Here is a 21373-nt window from a genome sequence, read left to right on the forward strand (position 1 = left end):
TAAAATATGAGTATCCAAACGCCTGGATTCCATTTCTCCTATTGTACTGGTTTTGTGACCCCCTACCAAACTAAAACAGAAGTCCACTTACCCAGTCACAAGGACTCCATCTTACTGATACGTAATTTCAGTTTATGGTCCCTAAACCCACCACCTCATAGCTTCTAAACAATTAGTGATGAAGGAGTTATGGAAGCCAACATGTGAGACAGCCTGAAGTCTTGAGTTTTTCTCTTCCTTTGGAAGATAGTGGTCCTTCTATGTTGTAATGAAGGTCCATTGCTGAAAAAAGTCACATCCTGAATGAACACTTGGACTACACTCCTGTATCATCCTGAGATACATATATATGGATAGCACTTGTAGCTAAGGCACACATATGTTAGAATTCTACAAGACACAGTGTTATGAAAAAAAAACCAAATCTGCTATCAGCAGGCCAGGGTTGCTAATTATTTGAGCAGCAAGAGAGGAGTAGTCAATTAAGAATGGTAGGAAAGCTACTAGTAATTTGAAAGAGTAGAAGGAGCACTGTGGATATAAAGTGACAAACGTATGTAGTAAATTCAGCTAGGAACTGGAATTAACTAAATTTCTCACCTAACCAGGGGCATGGTGGTTTCTCAAGCTCTTTGATGTATCAGTTTGCCAGACTCTAGCTTTGAACTCGCCTCTTGAAGCCCTTTTCTGTGCTTGCTAATACTGTCTCCATTTACCTGTCTTTACTTTTTTTGGGGATTTTTTTTTTCTGTCTTTCTCCTAGAAACCTCCACATTAATGTATCTATTTGTGTTATACATTTTTACTCTCCCAGACTACAACTCTGATTGGACTACTGAAGACCGCCCGCCTCCTGCGCCTGGTGCGAGTGGCCCGTAAGCTGGACCGTTACTCGGAATATGGCGCTGCTGTGCTCTTTCTGCTGATGTGCACTTTTGCTCTCATTGCCCATTGGCTGGCTTGCATTTGGTACGCCATTGGCAACATGGAGTGCTCCATGGGCAATGCGCACAACATCGGCTGGCTGTACACGCTCGGGAGCCAGATTGGGAAGCCTTACAACAGTTCCGGTAGATCTGGACCTTCCATCCAGGACAAGTATGTGACGGCCCTTTACTTCACTTTCAGCAGCCTCACTAGTGTGGGCTTCGGAAATGTATCTCCCAACACCAACTCTGAGAAAATCTTCTCCATCTGTGTCATGCTCATTGGCTGTAAGTACATCTCATTGTGATCTTTCTCCCTTTCTCTTTCCCTGCCTCTCTCATTGGCTTAATAATCATTTCATAGGGTGTTGAAGAGGCTCTGTAGATGTAAGAATATAGTAGGAGTGGTGTCATTACTGGTGCTAGACTGTTAAAAGCAAACTCCAGGGAATACGTATTTGATTTTGCCTTCTTTCAGCACTGAAGACTCTTTTTACTTATGGTGACAATCCCGCTATTTTTATAGTGTCAAATTATCAAGACTGAGTTACTTTGTTTCTCTATGAAGTTCTCTTAGGCTCTGGGGGGGGGGAGGCACCCGTTCTCTGAACTGTGAACTTGGACCACAAAACATCTCCCTCACTTAAGAGCAAATACATCAAATACACCTAAATTCACAAGGTGGCTGAATTTAGCTGGTGGCTGCAGAGGTGTTCCTGGGGCAGGCTTACAACTCAGCTGGTTAGACTAATTTTCATCACTAACCGGCTAAGTTTATCCACTCATTCCTGCTCGCACAAATAAGAAGCCTAAATCTAACCATACAAATTTGGACCGGCTGGATTTAAGGACATTTTAAAGCTGAAAATCTAGTCATTTAGGTTAGGTTGAAAATGTGTTTAAAAATAAATTGCTGCAATTGGCTAGTTATTTTTGTCGCTCACTGATGTTGTGACAAGTGACCTCCACGTACTGATATTCTTGAGGATGATATGGACAGGAACGTCCAGATTGGCTCCAGCCATACTAGATGCTGTATTGTTGCAAGGTATTTGTTTTCTCCTGTAATCTACTTTAATGAATCTGAATTGTTTTGACTTGTGGATGGATAACGCTGCTCTGGCGATTAGAGAAACGTCTGCAGTTGGTTTGCGTTGGGGTAGCTTCTCCAGAGAGCCTGCTTGAAGTTAGAAGAATGTTGGTATGGTTAATTATATTGATGGTCGAGGGATGTGCCTGCCAGCATATTTACTCCCAATAGGGGAAGCATTTTGTAAATTTCTGACAGGATAGACTGCAGAAAGGAAGAGGGGCTACTTTAGAAGATGTCCTAGAATCAGACTGCTTATCTCCTTTCCTCTGTTCATGCCAGAGATGGATGTAGGGAGCAGGCTAGGGAAAGAGACAGGAAATTGGTATGTATGTGTTTCTGTGGGGGAATCATGAGTAACTGAACAGCAACTCATTGTTTTTCCAGTGGTCTGCTAGCATGCGTAGTCAGGACCTTGAAAATAATTTTGCATTTAAAATGCAAACATTTATGTTAAGAGTTTTATCTGGAAAGCAAAACAAAACAAGCATTCTTTTAGGCACTTTAAGTAAGCAAGAGTGTTCAATAACGAGGCAACCTCAGTTGGGTTTAGCTAGTGTAGACCAAAATCAGTTACTGTGCTTAAGCGTGGCTAAAGCAGAGTGGCCAACACCTATCTTGCAGAGCCACAAACAGGCTTGGTTTTCAGGATATCCACAATGAATATGCATGAGATAGATTTTCATACAATGGTGGCAGTGCATGCAAATCTCTCTCATGAATATTCATTGTGGATATTCTGAAAACTAGACCTGTTTGTGGCTGTCGAGGACCAGAGCTGGCCACCTCTGACTAAAGGTTCTCCAGGTGCAAAATGGGAGAAACTTTCAGCTTACTAAATCTGTTCCGTCTGGTTGATTTTAAAAGCCCTATGCATGCCAAAGCCGGGAGATATGCTCATGACTCGGCTTGGTACGCGCTGCGTGGATTTTAAAACCCAGCGCGGGTCCGTGTGTATGTCCCAGTACACGCATAAAAATGTTTCTCACCAAAAGGGGAGGGGCGTGGGCATGGTCTGGGTGGAGCATGGGCGGGACATGGGCAGGCCGGGTCTGTAGCATGAATCCAGTGCGTAAGTATTTACGTGCACAAGCACGCACTGGGGTTCCCTACCGCATAGCTTTACTTCCGCTATGGACAACGTGTAAGTCATGTAACAAAAAAAAATACGCTAGTTAGTGGGGTTTTAAGGTCGGGGGGTAATAGGGTGAAAGGGAGGCAAGTTAGCTAGGAGGTTTAGGAAATCCTCTCCTTTACTGGGGCAAACTGGGAGCAAACTGGAAAAAGTATTGTATCTCTGCGAGTACCTACTAAAATTCCCCAAATTTACACATTCGAGATGGCATTCGCGCACACGCGCATCAATATAAAATCATGTGCGCATGTATGCGCAGATAACCGATTTTATAACACGCATGCATATACGCGCGTATGTTATAAAAGCGCGTCCATGTGCGTTCATCGGCAAACGCCCACACGTGTGCACACACAGGAGTTTTAAATTTTACTTTTGTGTGTTTTTGGTTCCGTGGTATCTTTAAAACTGTTATGACCGTTGGCTGCGGGCGGCCGACTCAACTCACGTCATGTGCTGCCCTACTCTCTTCTCCGGGCGACCTCCATGCCTCCACCAGGCCTTCCTAGGCATGCGCGTGCGCCATCGAGCTTCTCTTTGAAGACGCCATGGCGGGAACCTCAGGGGCATCCCCGAGTGATGATATCACAAGCTAGGATTTATAAGCATCTCCCTGGCCCTACACTAATCGACTTGGCAACGAGATCCTTCGCTACTGGTGCTTGTTCCTGTCTCCTTGGACGTCGGTGTCAGACTCGTGTCTCTACCTACGGTTCTGGACTCTGGCTTGGGTACCCGCTCCTCAAGGACCCTTCGTGTGCTTCCTGGGAGACTTGTCTCCAGACTTCCCCGCTCCTCGGGGTGATCCCTGCTCCTCTCCAGAGGTCCTGCCTGCTGGTCTCCCCACTCCTCGGGGTTACCCCGAGAACTGCCTTGCACCAGTGCCTTGCCGTGCACCTCCCCATTCCTCGGGGCCGTGCCTACGTCTCTACATAGGAAAATTAGTTCTTACCTGATAATTTTCGTTCCTGTAGTACCAAGGATCAGTCCAGACTGTAGGGTTTTGTCTCCCTTCCAGCAGGTGGAGTCAGAGGTCAACGTTCTAAGCACCTCCCATATCCCAGGGTGCCTCCTGCGATCCTCCAGTATTTTGAATAACAAAGCAGAGACTCATGAAGAAGGATAATCAATGACTAGATCAACTATATATATAAATAGAACAAATACATAACAAGAACAAAAAACGTAACAATCTTCAGAGCTTCTTAAATCATTGCATAGGAAAAAGATAAAAAGGAAATCAAGCTAAGAAATAAACAGTAGTCAATAGCGGACTCTCCGGAAAAAAACTGGGCGGGCTTCTGGGCTGATCCTTGGTACTACAGGAACGAAAATTATCAGGTAAGAACTAATTTTCCTTTCCCTGTATGTACCAGGATCAGTCCAGACTGTAGGGATGTACCCAAGCTGCCCTAAATGGGGTGGGATCCGGAGAGTCCCGCCCTCAGCACACTACTTCCGAAAGAGTCGACGTCTGGAGCGCGAACGTCCAAACGATAATGTTTGGCAAAAGTGTGCAAAGATTTCCAAGTGGCCGCTCTACAAATTTCCTGAGGTGAAACACAATGACTCTCGGCCCAAGAAGCCGCCTGAGATCGTATCGAATGCGCCTTAAGACCATCAGGAATTGGGCGACCGTTACAAATATATGCCGAAGCAATGGCTTCCTTCAACCACCGTGCAATGGTAGCTTTTGAAGCCTGATAGCCCTTCTTAGTGCCGCTCCATAGAACAAAAAGGTGGTCCGAAAGACGAAAAACATTAGTGATTTCTAAGTAATGTAAGAGCACTCGACGGACATCAAGCCTTTTTAAGTCTCATGATTGAGGAGAAGATTTATCCAAATCTGGAAAGGCTGGCAATTCAACAGACTGATTGAGATGAAAAGAGGAATCCACTTTGGGTAAAAAGGATGGTATTGTGCGCAATGATATACCTGTATCTGAAATTCTCAAGAAAGGCTCACGGTAAGACAATGCCTGAATCTCTGAAATATGTCTAGCAGAACAAATTGATATGAGAAACACTGCCTTGAGTGTTAAGTCCTTCAAAGTTATTCACTTAAGGGGTTCAAAAGGAGGAACACAAAGACTACGAAGAACCAAATTCAGATTCCACGATGGACAGAGAGCCCAAATTGGTGGTTTAAATGTTTGTTTGGCTCCTTTGAGAAAACGGACAACATCTGGATGCATAGTGACAGACACACCATTTTCCTTACCTCGCAAACAGCCTATTGCAGCAACTTGGACGCGGAGCGAATTATAAGCCAGACCCTTTTTTAAATCGTCTTGTAAGAAAGCCAAAATGTCCACGACTGTAGCTCTGCGCAGAGACAAGCCGGATGTATTTCACCAAGTATCAAATACCTTCCATACTCTAACATAGGTAAGAGAAGTAGAAGGTTTTCTCGAACTAAGCATGGTGGTGATGACTGAGTCTGGGTAGCCTCTCTTTTTTAATTGCCTCCTTTCATAAGCCAGGCCGCTAGACAAAAGTGAACCACCTGGTCGAAATATACTGGACCCTGTCGAAGGAAGTTGTGAAGGTGACCTAGGCGGACGGGACCGTCGACCGCTAAATTGATGAGATCCGCATACCATGGTCTGTGAGGCCATTCCGGAGTGACGAGAATCACCAGACCTTCGTGAGATTCTAAGCGTCTCACCACTTTCCCTATTAGTGGCCATGGTGGAAACACATAGAGAAGGATGTCTTTGGGCTAAGGGAGAACCAGGGCATCCACCCTTTCCGCTCCGTGTTCTCTCCTTCGACTGTAGAACCGAGCCGCTTTCACATTGACACGGGTAGCCATCAGATCTAGCCTGGGTGTCCCCCACCTTCGGGTGAGTATGCTCATTGCCTCCCAGGAAAGTTCCCATTCTCCGGGATCTAGATACTGGCGACTGAGAAAGTCCGCCTGAACATTGTCTACGCCTGCTATGTGCGATGCCGCTAGACGGCATAGATGAGATTCTGCCCAGGTCATTAGCATGTCTGCTTCTATGGCGACGGAACGACTTTTCGTGCCGCCTTGCCTGTTGATGTGCGCTACCGTCGTGGCATTGTCGGAGAGAACCCTCACCGACTGATGTTGAATAAGTGGTAGAAATCTGCAGAGTGCTAGTCGTACCGTTCTGGTTTCCAAACAATTGATGGACCACTTGGCTTGCGAAGCCATCCACTGACCTTGTGTCAATTGCGAATGGCATACAGCTCCCCAACCAAAAAGGCTGGCGTCCGTTGTCACTAATATCCACTGAGGAGGCTCCAGGTCCATCCCCTTCTGCAGGTGACGTGGTACCAACCACCAATTTAGACTGGACCGAGCTGGCTCCAGAAGTGGTAGAGGAAGATGAAACTCCTCTGACTTGGGGTCCCACCTGGAAAGCAACGCCCTTTGCAAAGGTCTTAGATGTGCAGAAGCCCAGAGGACCATATCCAGAGTAGATGCCATAGAACCAAGAACTTGTAAATAATCCCATACCGTGGGTAAATTTAGAACCAAAAGGCGACGAACTTACGACATCAATTTGAGCATCCGGTCCTGTGGAAGAAAAACCTTTCCCACAGCCGTATCAAATTGAGCCCCCAAAAACTGTAAGACTTGTGTCGGGATTAGATGACTTTTCTTGAAGTTGACTACCCAACCAAGGATATGAAGAAGATGCAGAACCTTCTGGATTGCTAGTCTGCAAAGAGTTTGTGACTTCGCTCAGATGAGCCAATCGTCGAGATAGGGATGAACTAAAATCCCTTCCCGTCTGAGTGCTGCTGCAACTACCACCATCACCTTGGTAAATACTCGAGGCGCAGTTGCTAGACCGAAAGGGAGGGCCCGAAACTGATAGTGTTCGCCCAACACCATGAAATGGAGATATCTCTGGTGGGACTCCTGAATCGGGATATGAAGATGAGCTTCGGACAGATCTAAAGAGGCCAAAAATTTGTTCTTGTGGACGGCCGCAATGACTGATCTCAAGGTCTCCATGCGGAAACGAGGAACCCGAAGTGACTTGTTTACTGCCTTCAAGTCCAAGATTGGACGAAATGTTCCTTCCTTTTTGGGAACAATGAAATAAATGGAGTAACGACCGGTCTGATATTGGGACTGAGGGACCTGAACAGTAGCTCCTAGATCCAGCAAACGATGTAAGGTTTGACGTACAAGTTGCTGCTTTAGAAGAGAACCGCTTGGAGATACTAGGAAAAGATCCTGTAACGGGTGGGAAAAATCCAAAGCGTAGCCTTGTTTTACAATATTGAGGACCCAATGGTCTGAGGTAATTTTGACCCATTCCTTGTGAAAACGAGAGAGACGTCCTCCTATCTCTGGCACCAAGGAATGGGCCGGCACACCTTCATTGAGGAGATTTGGAGGATGGAAAAGATTGGGAGCTGTTAGTACGGAGAGGCCGTCTCCCACGAAAGGAATGGGCCCATACCTGGGCCCTGGAAGGCTGTTGGCGTGTAGAAGAAATGGAGTTCTACCAGTTCGGAATCGTCTCTGGCCCCGAAAACGGCCTCTAAAGGTACTGAAAGAACGATAGGAACGAGGTTTATCCTCTGGTAATTTATAAACTTTATTATCTCCCAAATCCTTAATGAGCTGCTCCAACTCTTTCCCGAAGAGCAAGGATCCTTTAAATGGAAAAGAACCCAAGCGAGATTTGGAAGTTGCCGAAACTGCAGAAGCCATTGTACGAGAAGAAGTACGTAATAGGTCATATAACGCATCAGCCGTATATGCTACCGCCGATTCCAAACGATTGGCTTGCTCAAGTTCTGCCAACGGTAAGTCCTGAGAGGTAAGTAACTGTTGGACCCACCGAAGGGTGGCCCTCTGCATTAGACTACTGCACACCGCTGCCCGTACTCCTAAGGCGGATACCTCAAAGATACGTTTAAGAAGAACTTCACGTTTTCTATCCTGAAAGTCCTTGAGAGCCGTGCCTCCCGTGACTGGAATTGTGGTGTGTTTAGCAATGGCAGAAACTGCAGAGTCCACTTGAGGAACCTTCAGCAAGTCCAGAAATTCTTGTGGGAGTGGATAGAGTTTATCCATGACCCTAGTAACTTTAAGACCAGCCTCTGGAACATCCCATTCTCGAGTAAGCAATTGAAAAAGCTTAGTATGAAAAGGGAAAGATTTAGGTGGGGCCCTAAGCCCTGCAAGAACAGGATCTCCGGGAGTGAAGTCCGCCACTGGCTGTGGCGCTGGAATTGCAAGCTCCTCTAGGACAAAAGGAATAAGAGGATCTAACTTCTCTTTGCGAAACAATCGCAGTACTTGGGGATCATCCCCTTCCACCAGAGCTGATTCCATAAACCCCTCATCTACCGTATCAGCCGAGGCTCCCAGGAGAGGGTCTTGTAAGTCAGGATCCTGATTTACAGAAAGCAGATGTGAAATAGGTTCCTCTCTATGTTTGGGAATCTTAGCAGGAAGTGGCTGATTACCTTCTGCATCTGCTGCAGCCTCCAAATATGCCTTACGCATTAATAAAATTAATTGTGATGAAAATGGTTGTTTTAAAACACACACACACACCCCCCCCGGGGGTAAAGGAGACTGAATAGTTTCATTTTCTTGAAAATTAGAATGCTCTGGACTTAAAGCAGGAGGAGATAATCCCTCAAGTAGTTCCCCTCCCCCAGACCACGGGCCACCGCGATTGTCGGGTAAACTCAAAATGGCCGCCGCTCCCGCACAATTCAGGGACAGGGCTGGCCAAGGCAAGGGAATGGGTAGAGAAAAATTTGAATCGCGCGTTCGCGGCAACGGCCGTTTTCTGCCTGCAAGAGGCAGTTCTGACGGCCCTTCGCCGCCAGAAATGCAGCGAAAACAGAGACTGTCTCTGGAGAGCCGCGCTGCCAGCTCTCCACAGGCAGAACACCGAGAGCGCTGCGGCATAACAGAAAGAAGAAAACTACAAGCTCTGAAAAAGAAAAGTCTGAAATAAAACATTGCTTGTGTCTTAATAAATTTTTTTATTTTGCCTTGGAATTAATAGTCTTTTGCTTAATTTAAATGTATTTATCACACAGTTAATGGAGCTTTCTCTTCAGGGGAATGACAACCTCCCTGGAATATAATAAACCATTAAGCTCCCTTCAGAGGCATAAAACTTCTCTGGCACAGAAGGGGGGAGGGACCGGCCCACCAGTAAATCCCCCCCTTTTACCCGGGAATGATAGGGGTCTTCTGGGTGACAAGGCTTATAGACACAGCATCAATTAAATAAAATAATTTTATTTATTTATTTTTTTAAACACAAGAAGATCTAGTCAAAGATCAGCCAGGAACAAAAATCCCTTGACTGGAAATAAAGGTAAATTTACTCAGCTGACTAAAGTAACAGGACCGCAGGGGATGTCTTCCTTCACCTGCTGGAGTCAGAGGAATACTGGAGGATTGCAGGAGGCTCCCTGGGATATGGGAGGTGCTTAGAACTTTGACCTCTGACTCCGCCTGCTGGAAGGGAGGAATAACCCTACTGTCTGGACTGATCCTGGTACGTACAGGGAACAACAACTTGCTCCGCACTTCCCCGCTCCTCGAGGCAATGCCTACGTCTCCACATCAGTGACTTGCTCTGCAGTTCCCCGCTCCTCGGGGCAATGCCTACGTCTCCACATCAGTGACTTGCTCTGCAGTTCCCCGCTCCTCGAGGCAATGCCTACGTCTCCACATCAGTGACTTGCTCTGCAGTTCCCCGCTCCTCGGGGCAATGCCTACGTCTCCACATCAGTGATTTGCTCTGCAGTTCCCCGCTCCTCGGGACAGTGCTGCCTAAGTCTCCACATCAGTGACTTGCTCTGCAGTTCCCCGCTCCTCGAGGCAATGCCTACGTCTCCACATCAGTGACTTGCCCTGCAGTTCCCCGCTCCTCGGGGCAATGCCTACGTCTCCACATCAGTGATTTGCTCTGCAGTTCCCCGCTCCTCGAAGCAATGCCTACATCTCCACATCAGTGACTTGCTCTGCAGTTCCCCACTCCTCGGGGCAATGCCTACGTCTCCATATCAGTGATTTGCTCTGCAGTTCCCCGCTCCTCGGGGCAGTGCTGCCTACGTCTCCACATCAGTGACTTGCTCTGCAGTTCCCCGCTCCTCGAGGCAATGCCTACATCTCCACATCAGTGATTTGCTCTGCAGTTCCCCGCTCCTCGGGGCAGTTCTGCCTACGTCTCCATATCAGTGATTTGCTCTGCAGTTCCCCGCTCCTCGGGGCAGTGCTGCCTACGTCTCCACATCAGTGACTTGCTCTGCAGTTCCCCGCTCCTCGGGGCAATGCCTACGTCTCCACATCAGTGACTTGCTCTGCAGTTCCCCGCTCCTCGGGGCAATGCCTACGTCTCCACATCAGTGATTTGCTCTGCAGTTCCCCGCTCCTCAGGGCAGTGCCTACGTCTCCACATCAGTGACTTGCTCTGCAGTTCCCCACTCCTCGGGGCAATGCCTACGTCTCCATATCAGTGATTTGCTCTGCAGTTCCCCGCTCCTCGGGGCAGTGCTGCCTACGTCTCCACATCAGTGACTTGCTCTGCAGTTCCCCGCTCCTCGGGGCAATGCCTACGTCTCCACATCAGTGACTTGCTCTGCAGTTCCCCGCTCCTCGGGGCAATGCCTACGTCTCCACATCAGTGATTTGCTCTGCAGTTCCCCGCTCCTCAGGGCAGTGCCTACGTCTCCACATCAGTGACTTGCTCTGCAGTTCCCTGCTCCTCGAGGCAATGCCTACGTCTCCACATCAGTGACTTGCTCTGCAGTTCCCCGCTCCTCGAGGCAATGCCTACGTCTCCACATCAGTGATTTGCTCTGCAGTTCCCCGCTCCTCAGGGCAGTGCCTACGTCTCCACATCAGTGATTTGCTCTGCAGTTCCCCGCTCCTCGAGGCAATGCCTACGTCTCCACATCAGTGACTTGCTCTGCAGTTCCCTGCTCCTCGAGGCAATGCCTACGTCTCCACATCAGTGACTTGCTCTGCAGTTCCCCGCTCCTCGGGGCAGTGCCTAAGTATCTGCACCAGCGACTTACCTCACACTTCCCTGCTACTCGGGGCAGTGCCTATGTCCTTACATCAGCCGCTTGCTCCACATTTCCCCACTCCTCGGGGCAGTGCCTATGTCTCTGTATGAGTGACTTGTTCCCGCTTCCCCGCACCGCGGAGTAGCCTACATCACTACAGCCAAGACTGACTCTGTGCTTCCCCGCTCCTCGGGGCAGCCCCTATGTCATCATACCAGAGACTCTGATCACTACGCTGTCCCGTCCCTCGGGACAGTCTCTGCAACTCGCCTACAGGAGACCTTGTCCTTGCGCTCTCCGCTCCTCGGGGTCTGCCTCACGGCACAGCTCTGGGCTTGCCTGTGATCATGTGGTAGTGGCGCAGGACATTCTCTCTACTGCACTATTACCTTGTTCTCTGCTACAGCTGTCCTCACCTCCCAATGCTGTGGGCCTGTGGGGCTCCACCCCTCAGGCGAACAACCATCACCTCGGGCCAAGGGTCCACGAATCCTAACAAAAACAATGTTAACTTTAATAATTGCACTTAGTAAAGAAAAAAGAGAGCCTATGTCATCAGTCTGCATTACATAATGTAGAAAAATATATACAGTAGCTACAGAAAATCTACACCCCCTAAAAAAATTTCATATTTTGTTGTGTCAGTATATCAGACTTGCATGCATTTAAATGAGAACATAAGACTTGCTATTCTGGGTCAGACCAAAGGTCCATCAAGCCCAGTATTCTGTTACTAATAATGATCAAGCCAGGTCGCAAGTACCTGGCAGGATCCTAAGGGGTAAATAGATATCATGCTGCTTATCCCAGAGGTAAGCGATGGATTTCTGCAACTCTGCCTTAATATAATGGTTAATAGACTTTTTCATCAGGAACTTATCCAAACCTTTTTTAAACACAAATACACAAACAGCTTTCACCACATCCTCTTTCAACGAATCCCAGAGATTTATTATCCATTGAATAAAAATATTTTCTCTTATTAGTTTTTAATGTATCACCTAGTAACTTTATTGTGTGTCCTCTAGTCTTTGTACTTTTTAAAAGAGTAAACAACCGATTCACGTTTACTCGTTCCATTCCACTCATTATTTTATAGATATCTATCATATCTCCCCTCAGTCATCTCTTCTCTAAGCTGAAGATCCTTACCTCCTTAACCTTTCCTCATAGGGGAATCATTCCAAGCCCTTTATCATTTTGGTTGCCCTTCTTTGTATCTTTTCTAATTCTGCTAGATCTTTCTTGAGATGTGGTGACCAGAACTGAACCCAATACTCAAGATGAGGTCACACCATGGAGTGATACAGAGGCATTATGATGTTCTCTGTTTAGTCTCCATCCCTTTCCTAATAATTCCTAGTATTGTATTTGCTTTCTTGGCAGCTGCTGCTGCTGCTGCTGCTGACCGAGCAGAAGTTTTCAAAGTATTTTCAACGATGACACCTAGATCCTTTTCCTGAGTGGTGACTCCTAATGTGGAACCTTGCATATGTAGCTGTAATTTGGGTTACTCTTCCCTAAGTGCATCACTTTGCACTTGTCCACATTTAAATTTAATTTGCCATTTGCATGCCCAATCTCCCAGTTTTGCAAGGTCGTCTTGCAATTTCTCTCAAACCTCCTGTGATTTAACAATTTTGAATAATGTGTCATCGGCAAATTTAATCACCTTCCTTGTTCCCATTTCTAGGTCATTTATAAATATGTAAAAAATCAGCGGCCCCAGAACAGATCCCTGGGGCCCTCCGCTATTCACCTTTCTCCATTGGGAAAATTTACCATTTAGCCCTACTCTCTGTTTTCTATCTTTTAACCGGTTCCCAATCCACAATAGGACATTGCCCCCTATCCCATGACTGTTTAATTTCCTAAGATCCAGATACACTCTATCAGTGACTCATATTCATCCCCATGTTTATTTATGCCCTGAAAAAATGTTTTTAGTTGTAAACATACTTGGGGATTAATAAACTTGTATTTTTATCAGCGTTACTGCACTCCCTTTAAAGACAGACAAACTGTAGTGTATTTATTTATCCAAAATACTTTACCAAAAATGTACATTAATGAACTTAAAAAAAATTTTGAAAAATGAAAAAGCTTAACATTGCTGTTATAAAAGCCAAGAAACAATACAAAACAAAAAACTAAGCCAAACAGCAAGACTGGCATGAATAAAACAGGAAAACAAATCCCCAATGCTTAGAACAAGGCTGAGGCTGTAAGGTACATGTACAGGTACTGCACTTGTACAGAAACATATGAGTGAAACTTTGTGTGGAGTGTTGTGGCCAATCCTGGAGGCCATTCCTCCAAAAGGATAGAGACAATGTAGAGATGGCCAGGGCCAGTGCAAGAGTATTTGGCTCCCTAGATGAACCTTGTCATATATCTCCACCCCCAACTTAACTATTGGCGCCAGCTCCAGCACAGCACTCGCTCCTGTCCACAGCAGTGGCTCCAGCACAGCTCTCCCTCATTTGGCAGTATTAGCTCTGACAAAGCACCCTTCTGGGCCTTGTGCTGGCAGGATTTTGCCGCCCCCAAAATTTTAGTGCTGTAGGCGACCGCCCAGTTTGCCTGATAGAAGTACCAGCTCTGGAGATGGCCCAATATGTGTTCCCTAGAGGAGGAGAGGGATACAATGGAGACATTGAAATACAGTGCCGTCATCGGGGGCTGGCAAGACAGGCAACTCTCCGGGCACCAGCCTGCAGGGGATGCACCACGCTGCTGCAAACATCAGTCCAGCAGTGGAGGGGTAGGGGTGTGCTCCTGTGCTACCACTGCCATGCCCAGCCGACACCAGCTGCCAGCCCAGCACCTCTTCTGTCTTTGGGGCTCACATCGTCTGCCCCACTATTGCTGCCATATGCTGCAGCTTGGAGAAGGTCAGCAGGGCCCCCTGCAGATCCCTGGAAAGAGGAATGGAGAAGACCCCAGTGGCAAAAGGGTGATCCAGGCCAGCCATGGCTGACCTTCATCCCCCTCCCTCCCTCCCCGGTCCTGTTCAAAGACCTCAAAGGCATAAATAATGCAGAAAAAGGAAACATCTTTCAGTGGAAAGGATATTCTAGAAGAAGAGATTATGATATGAGACTCCCAGGGTTAGACTCAGAAGTAATCATTTGAGAATATTTCTTAAGAGAAAGGTTAGTGAATGCATGGAACAGTCTCCCAACAGAGGTCGGTTTGTTCGTCCTATCACTTTTTCTACCCACTTCTGAGTGCTGTCAGTTGGGTAATCACAGCTTCATCATGGGGCCTTTTCTTGGTCAAATACTGCAGATGTTTTCCATTGCCTTCTGTAGCCCATAGCACCTGATCTTCCTAGGTGGTTTCCCCCATCCAGGTTTGACCCTGTGTACTTTCTGAGATCTAGTGAGCTCAGACTATCCCAGGCCAGCATTGCTGGTGGAGCAAGAGGGAAATACAAATACGGTAACTGAATTCAAGAAGGCGTGGGACAAGCACAGAGGATTTTTAGTTGCCTAAAAAAGTGAAGGGAAGCACTAGATTAATTGGGGTCTGTGGCATTGTAACAGGAAATAAATTGAGCAGACTAAGTTATCTGCCATCATATTTCATGTTTCTGTGCCATTAAGTTATTCTAGGATGCATGCCAGGGTTTTGGGACGTAATGTTCCTTTTCAGAATTTCTGAGTTCTTGAAGTGTGTTTAAAACCAAGGACACAATCTCGCTGATCAAATCTGGGTTTTCCTCAATTCCAAGGGACATCTTATGAAACATATTTTCTCCAGTGGCGAGCAGGAGCAATGGCCTTCCAGAGGGGGGTCATGTGACTTTGCCTCGTGCTAGCAAACAGGTCGTCTTCCAGAGCTTGCTAGTACATTTTGTGAGCATGCAGAGGGATTTCTCGTGTACCACCAGACCCACTGCCCTTCAGTTTTTACTTTATCCATCATCACTGGATGATGTCCAGCTAGACTACTACCTCTGCCTTTTTGAGCATGCCCATTTTTGTCAGCCATCTTGCTCGCCTTTGAGCCTTTTTTAGTCAGGTTCAGTTTTGTTTTGTTTTTTTAATCTCTATGGGATGTATGCGATAAAGCTTAACATGTATGATAAGGGCGTTTTGTGCATGCTAGAAAAGGATGTTATGCAGTAAGGCCTTAATATGCACATTTACACAGTTCCCCAAAACAGTAACCTGATTAGTGCTTATCTGCAGGTAAATGAGAGAGCCTCATATGCAAATGAGGGTTTATTGGTCCCCTGTGAAATAGTATGGTAATCAGCCGTGCAGTCATAGTGTTGCCATAGACCAGTATAAGCAAAAATTGAAAATCCACCTTGGACCAAGTGTTCAATTTTTTCTGTGCACACTGCAGCCTGAAATCCCCTATGTTACCCACCCTTTATCTCTGGGCTGGTTAAGAAGGGGGATTAGTGTCTCCACCATCCATAGCAACAAAAAATAGTGAGCCCTCCTCTTGAATACCATCAATCCCTGTGGGACATCCCCCAAAAGGCATCTTCCTTCTTTAAAGGCAGTTCTCATGTCCCCCTGGTAGCCCAACAGGCATCTTTCCTCATGATAAAATTGCTGCCCACCTGTCAGCAAATATCTTACCATCCTGGAGGGGCTGGATCTTCATAGGCGGGGGGGGGGGGTGGCAGAGTCTTTCTTTCACCACTGGCACCAGAGAACGACAACACTAGGTGAAGGAGTGAGGTGCAAGTAGTGGCATTGTTCACCAGCGGCAGTGGTGCTAGCAGAAGGGCTGTGATGGGTGGACGAGTAGGTGGGGAATCTTTTGTCATTTGGGGGATGCCTATCAGGGGGATGTCTGTCGTGAGGGAAAGTTGTCTTTTGGAGGGATGCCCTGTGGGATGGGGGAAGGATATATCTATCAGAGAGGATGCATTGCAGGGATAGGGGTGCTGATGGTGGTTTAGTTGAGGGAAGGGCTGTAGAGAGAACTTTTTTATGCCTGGTGTTTGAGGAGAGGAAGGGCCCTGTATTAACTAGCCCTTTCACCTGGAGCCTTTTAGCTTGGGAGATTTTGTGCTGCAGCTGTCATGGATGTTAAATATTTCTGAATTAACATCCTCGTTAGTACAGAGGCCATGATATGGAGGGCAAGTTTTACTATGCTTTTGGTAAAATGTGTCGCACAGCACATTAAGTCCTATTTTAATGTGCATGTAACATTTTACCTTTTTTACTGCGAGTTATATTGCATAGGTCCCTAAGTCTCCTTAGCTAGGACTTTTGACAATTTCTAAGTGCTGTTTCTTTTTTGTTGCTGCTGAGGTGCTAGACATGAGTTGCAGTTTTGACTCTACGGACCTGGTTTTGATGCTAGTGGCTTTGCTGATATTTTGAACTGCTTCTTGTTAAGAAGGTTTTTAATATGCAGATTAACCATTAAGCAAAATAAGTACATGCATAGGGGGCACCAAGGGAAGGGGAACCACAGAGTGTTGAAAATTTGCATTTTTTTTCTGTTGCCCCCTGTTGCTGGATTAAAGCCAACTGATGCCCTAAGTGCACCCCAACAATGGGGCCCCCTGGGCCCTTCTATTGCTTACCTGACAAGACATTGAGACTCAATAAGTGCTGAAGGTGAAATAAGAGACTGGAAATTCAGTTTTCTTCCAGGCCATCCCCCAGAACAGGGGTCGGGAACCCATGGCTCGCGAGCCAGATATGGCTCTTTTGAGGGCTGCATCTGGCTCGCAGACACGTGTCGCCATACTTCGCGGTTCCCCGCTGACCCAGCTGCTCCCCGGTCCTCCGCCGCCCGGGCTTAAAATGCTGTCAGCCCGGGCGGAACGCGGCAGGACAGCTGGAGTCAGCGGCACCGGCGTGCTCTCTTCTCCTCCCCCCCCCCCCCCTGCGGCCCGGAAGAGGAAGTGGAGAGCATCGGGTGCCTGCGCGGGAAGAAGAGACCACACTAGCGTGGTCTCTTCTTCCGCGCAGGCACCCGATGCTCACCACTTCCTCTTCCGGCCGCGGGGGGGAGGAGAAGAGAGCACGCCGACTGGAGTCATCCGGGTGCCTGCGCGGGAGTCATCGGGTGTCAGCCGGGTGCCAGCGCGGGAGTCATCGGGTGCCTGCGCGGGTCTTCCCGCGCAGGCACCCGATGCTCTCCACTTCCTCTTCCGGGCCGCGGGAAGAAGAGAGCACGCCGGTGCTCTCTTCTTCCCGCGGCCCGGAAGTGGAAGTGGAGAGCATCGGGTGCGTATGCGACGAAAAGAAGACTGCAGCACGGCACGAAGGAAAATTAAGAGCTTCAACCGCGGCTGATGGGACTCCGCCTCCGCGAGGGCTGAAAATGAAGGAGGTTAGCGTTGGGAGGAGGCTGCTGCTGCCGCGAGTTCCCGGGGGGGGGGGGGGGGAAGGGGAGAGAGAGAGTGAATGAGCGAGCAAGCATGTGTGTTTGAGATCCTGTGTGTGTGAGTGAGAGATTGCATGTATGTGAATGATTGAGAGCCTGTATATGTGAAAGAGAGTATGTCTGTGATTGAGAGCCTGCCTGTGAGAGAGAGAGCATGAATGTAAGTTTACCATTGGGAACCTGTATGTGTAAGTTTGTAATTGAAAACCTGTTTGTTTGAAAGAGTATGTGTGTATGATTGAGATCCTTTGTGTGTGAGAGAGATCATGTGTATGTATGATTAAGAGCCTGTGTGTATAAGTAAGAGAGAGATCATGTGTGTCTGTGTCTGATTGACAGCTGGTTTAGGTGATGGAGCATGTGAGTATGTGATTGAGAGCCTGTGTTTAAATGAGAGAGAGAGACCATGTGTGTCTGTGTGATTGAGAGCTGATTTAGGTGAGGGAGCATGTGAGTATGTGATTGAGAGCCTGTGTTTAAATGAGAGAGAGAGACCATGTGTGTCTGTGTGTGATTGAGAGCTGATTTAGGTGAGGGAGCATGTGAGTATGTGATTGAGAGCCTGTGTGTAAATGAGAGAAAGAGAGGACATGTTTGTAAGCATGTGAATGAGAGTCTGTGTGTGAGAGAAAAAGACAGCATGTATTTATGTGATTGAAAGCCTGTGTGTGTGTAAGCGTGAAAAGATAGACAGCATGTGTGTAAATGTGTAATTAAGAGCCTATATAAGTGAGAGAGAAAAAACATTTGTATATGTGAGTGACTGAGAGCATGTGTGTATAGGTGTGTCATTGAGAGCCAGTGTGAGAGAGAGCGCTGGTATGTGACTGAGAGAGGAGAAAGTTCCAAGCAAACCACCCCCACCTCCTGCTAATTCAGAACAATCTCAGGACACCTGGATATCAAACGTTCCCAGGTATGCAGAGCAAAAAAATTTTTGTATCCTTATTATTTTTCATTACTGGATCTTTGTGTCTGCTATTTTGAAATATTTTGTTGGTATCTGGAAATGTTTTATATGAGTTTTTAATTATTGGATATTCCACTCATCAGCTGTTTCGAAATATGTTCTTTTTGTTAGTACAGTTTTACTGCTGATGATTTTATATTTCTTGATTTGTTTTATAAGGATGTGTGATGTTTCTTTTTTCCTTTGTTACACTGCATACAGAGACTCTGGCTTGTTGCAGTTTCCAATTCAGTTTTTGTCTGCATGCTTCTTGTTATGCGTTTTGGTCTCTTTATTCTATGTTAGGTGAGGGACAGCACGTGATTCAGGTGAGGTTTTCTGCTGGCGTGTAGTTTCTGTGTAGGACTCTATAGCAACCTGACTTGGTCCGTTTTCCTAATAGGAGATGTATTGGTGTCTTAAGGCCTGGTGTAATATTTTCAGAGACTTATTGTACTTTAAAAGTGTGATCTTACATAAAATGCACACATTTACTTGTATTTAGTTTTAAACATATTGTATGGCTCTCATGGAATTACATTTTAAAATATGTGGCGTTTATGGCTCTCTCAGCCAAAAAGGTTCCTGACCCCTGCCCCAGAACTACAGGGTGGTCCTTGGAAAAGTAACCTGCCTCCAATACCAGTGCAAACAATACAATAAACAGATCATAGTGCATAATACAGATAGCCACCAAAGAATACCTCGAAATGGAAAGGAAAACACTCATTATACAGGAACATCGGTATATAAAAACCAAAAATAAATAAATAAATAAATAATCCTAGGAAGAGATTTCTAAGAGCAACAGGGGAGGATAGGAAGAAAAAAGCTTTAAAAAAAACCCTATACACTGTAATTCTGATATAACATGGGCGATGGGGGTCCAAAAATGTGGTCTGCATTGTAAAGGGAGCCCATGTTATATCGAGCTGAAATAGGTAAGAAACAATTTGTGGGATGCTGGAAATAAAGGTTTTATTGCTAAGAACAGAAACATTAAGAACAAAGCACCTGCACTCTTATCAACATTATGAAATAAGAAGATACGTATTTTAACACTGAAGCAATTAGGAGACAACCTTTGACTGTGTTATAACGCAGCTTGACATAACACAAAATAGCTTATATCGGGTTTACAGTGTATTTTGTAAGAAAATAAAAGATAAACCATCCTATTGCTGTCAAAACATCAAAATGTTTCACTAATAAGCCAAATATATTCAGCTGTGCCTTCTGATGAAATAAAGCTTGCAGCTAACAGGAGTAGCTTCCACAGGCAAGGCACTGTGTGCATGGTAGCAAATCCCAAAACCAAAGGGAGGATAACTTCCCAACCCAGTCGCGGTATTGCATCTGCGCATGTATCTTCCAGCCCTGAAGTCCATTCTGCTGCCTCCTCCTCTGTGCAGGCCCCGCGATATTAAAAATGGGCGGGGCTAGCACTTCCTGCATTCTGCTCTCATGCATCGCGAGATCAGCATAGAGAAAGTGCTACTCTCACAAGTCCTGATACCGCGGGCCTGCACAGATGGGGGAAGGGTGGCCTTCTCTGCTCAGCCACCGTCGGGATGAGGTCCACTGGCGACTGCACGGCCTCCCTCGCTCTCTGTTTTTTCAGCCACCGGCGGCCGTGTGCCCCTTCCCCCGCGGTAAGACATTTCACTAGCCCCCCCCCCCAGACAGCAGAGGCAGACACTCTTGTCTTTTCGTCCTGGCTGCTGGGAGCCCCCCCCCCTGGAAACTCATTCGTGATGCCCCCTCATTTGCGCACCCCCCTTCCTTAACCAGTGCTTCAGAGTGGAGCTGAAGGGTCCCTGTGCTGTTCTCCGCTAAGATCTTTTGTTGGATTGGCAGGAAACAATGGCACGGAATTATTCAAAGTTCTTAAGAAGGAGCGGATTGTGAGGGACTTCAGAAGGACCTTGTGAGACCGGAAGACTGGGCAATGGCGGATGAAAACTAGTTGTGGAAAACTGCAAAGTACCGTATATCCATAGAGGAAAAAAAAAAATCTCAATTACAGGCACACTATGCCAGGTTTTGTATTGGGAGTCACCATCCAGGAAAAGGGAATCCTTGTGGACAATGAGTTGAAATCCTTGACTGGTGCATGACCGTGATCAAAAAGACAAACAGAATTGTTAGGAATGATCACGGCAGCTTGCAGAGTCAGGAAGTTCCAGGCTTTAGTGATGTATCCACCGTAAACTGTATTTCATCAGAGCAGAATGGTGCTCTGCAGTCATCCCAAATTCCTGTCTAATTTCTAGCTTAAGACAGTTATCCTTCCAACATGTTTCCCTCAGACTTCCCATACTGGATTTCAATAGACCTGTTGCCTTCCACCTGGAGCATATTAAAGCCCTTAGAAAATCCTCCCAGATCTTTGCTTGTTTTGATCCCACAAACTGGCCCTTTAAGTGACATGTAATACCATCTCTAATTAGGTAGCCAAAAATCTGATCTTAGGGCAGGTCAAGGTCCATGCTGCCAGAGCCATGCCAACATTGAATACCATTCCTTTTTTTTCTGGCCCGGAAGTATCTTCTTTTGCACTTCCAGCTCTCTTAGAAGTGTAGCTGGGATCTCGCACCATTTGCAACTATTTTATATCCCCTCACAATGTCTGTTCAGTCCAGTCATTACAGTGATGGTCCCTCCCGGGACCCTGCAACCATAGACCTTGAAACTGGTCACCCTGGGGGCAGTGAACGCTACCTTTGCAGCATCTCTAGCCAACCTGGGAAGTGATAGACCCAACATAGGGATAAAACAAGGGGCGTTCTGCATGGCACTGCACAGCACTTACCAACTGAGCCACCAGGTCTGCTTTTGTAAAAGAGATTTGCAAGAGTGTACTACGGCGTTCA

At 46.7% G+C, this 21373-nt stretch overlaps 1 protein-coding gene across 1 annotated transcript in view; it reads left to right on the forward strand.

Annotated features, from left to right (window-relative positions):
* The window catches only part of KCNH2 (potassium voltage-gated channel subfamily H member 2), a 439418-nt gene that overhangs the window by 300718 nt on the left and 117327 nt on the right, over positions 1 to 21373 (forward strand). The window contains exon 5 of the mRNA XM_029587977.1: positions 815 to 1214. Coding sequence (XP_029443837.1) covers positions 815 to 1214 — 400 coding nt within the window. The remainder of the gene's footprint in view (positions 1 to 814; positions 1215 to 21373) is intronic.

This window comes from Rhinatrema bivittatum, chromosome 2 (assembly GCF_901001135.1).
Source record: "Rhinatrema bivittatum chromosome 2, aRhiBiv1.1, whole genome shotgun sequence".
Taxonomy (NCBI): domain Eukaryota; kingdom Metazoa; phylum Chordata; class Amphibia; order Gymnophiona; family Rhinatrematidae; genus Rhinatrema; species Rhinatrema bivittatum.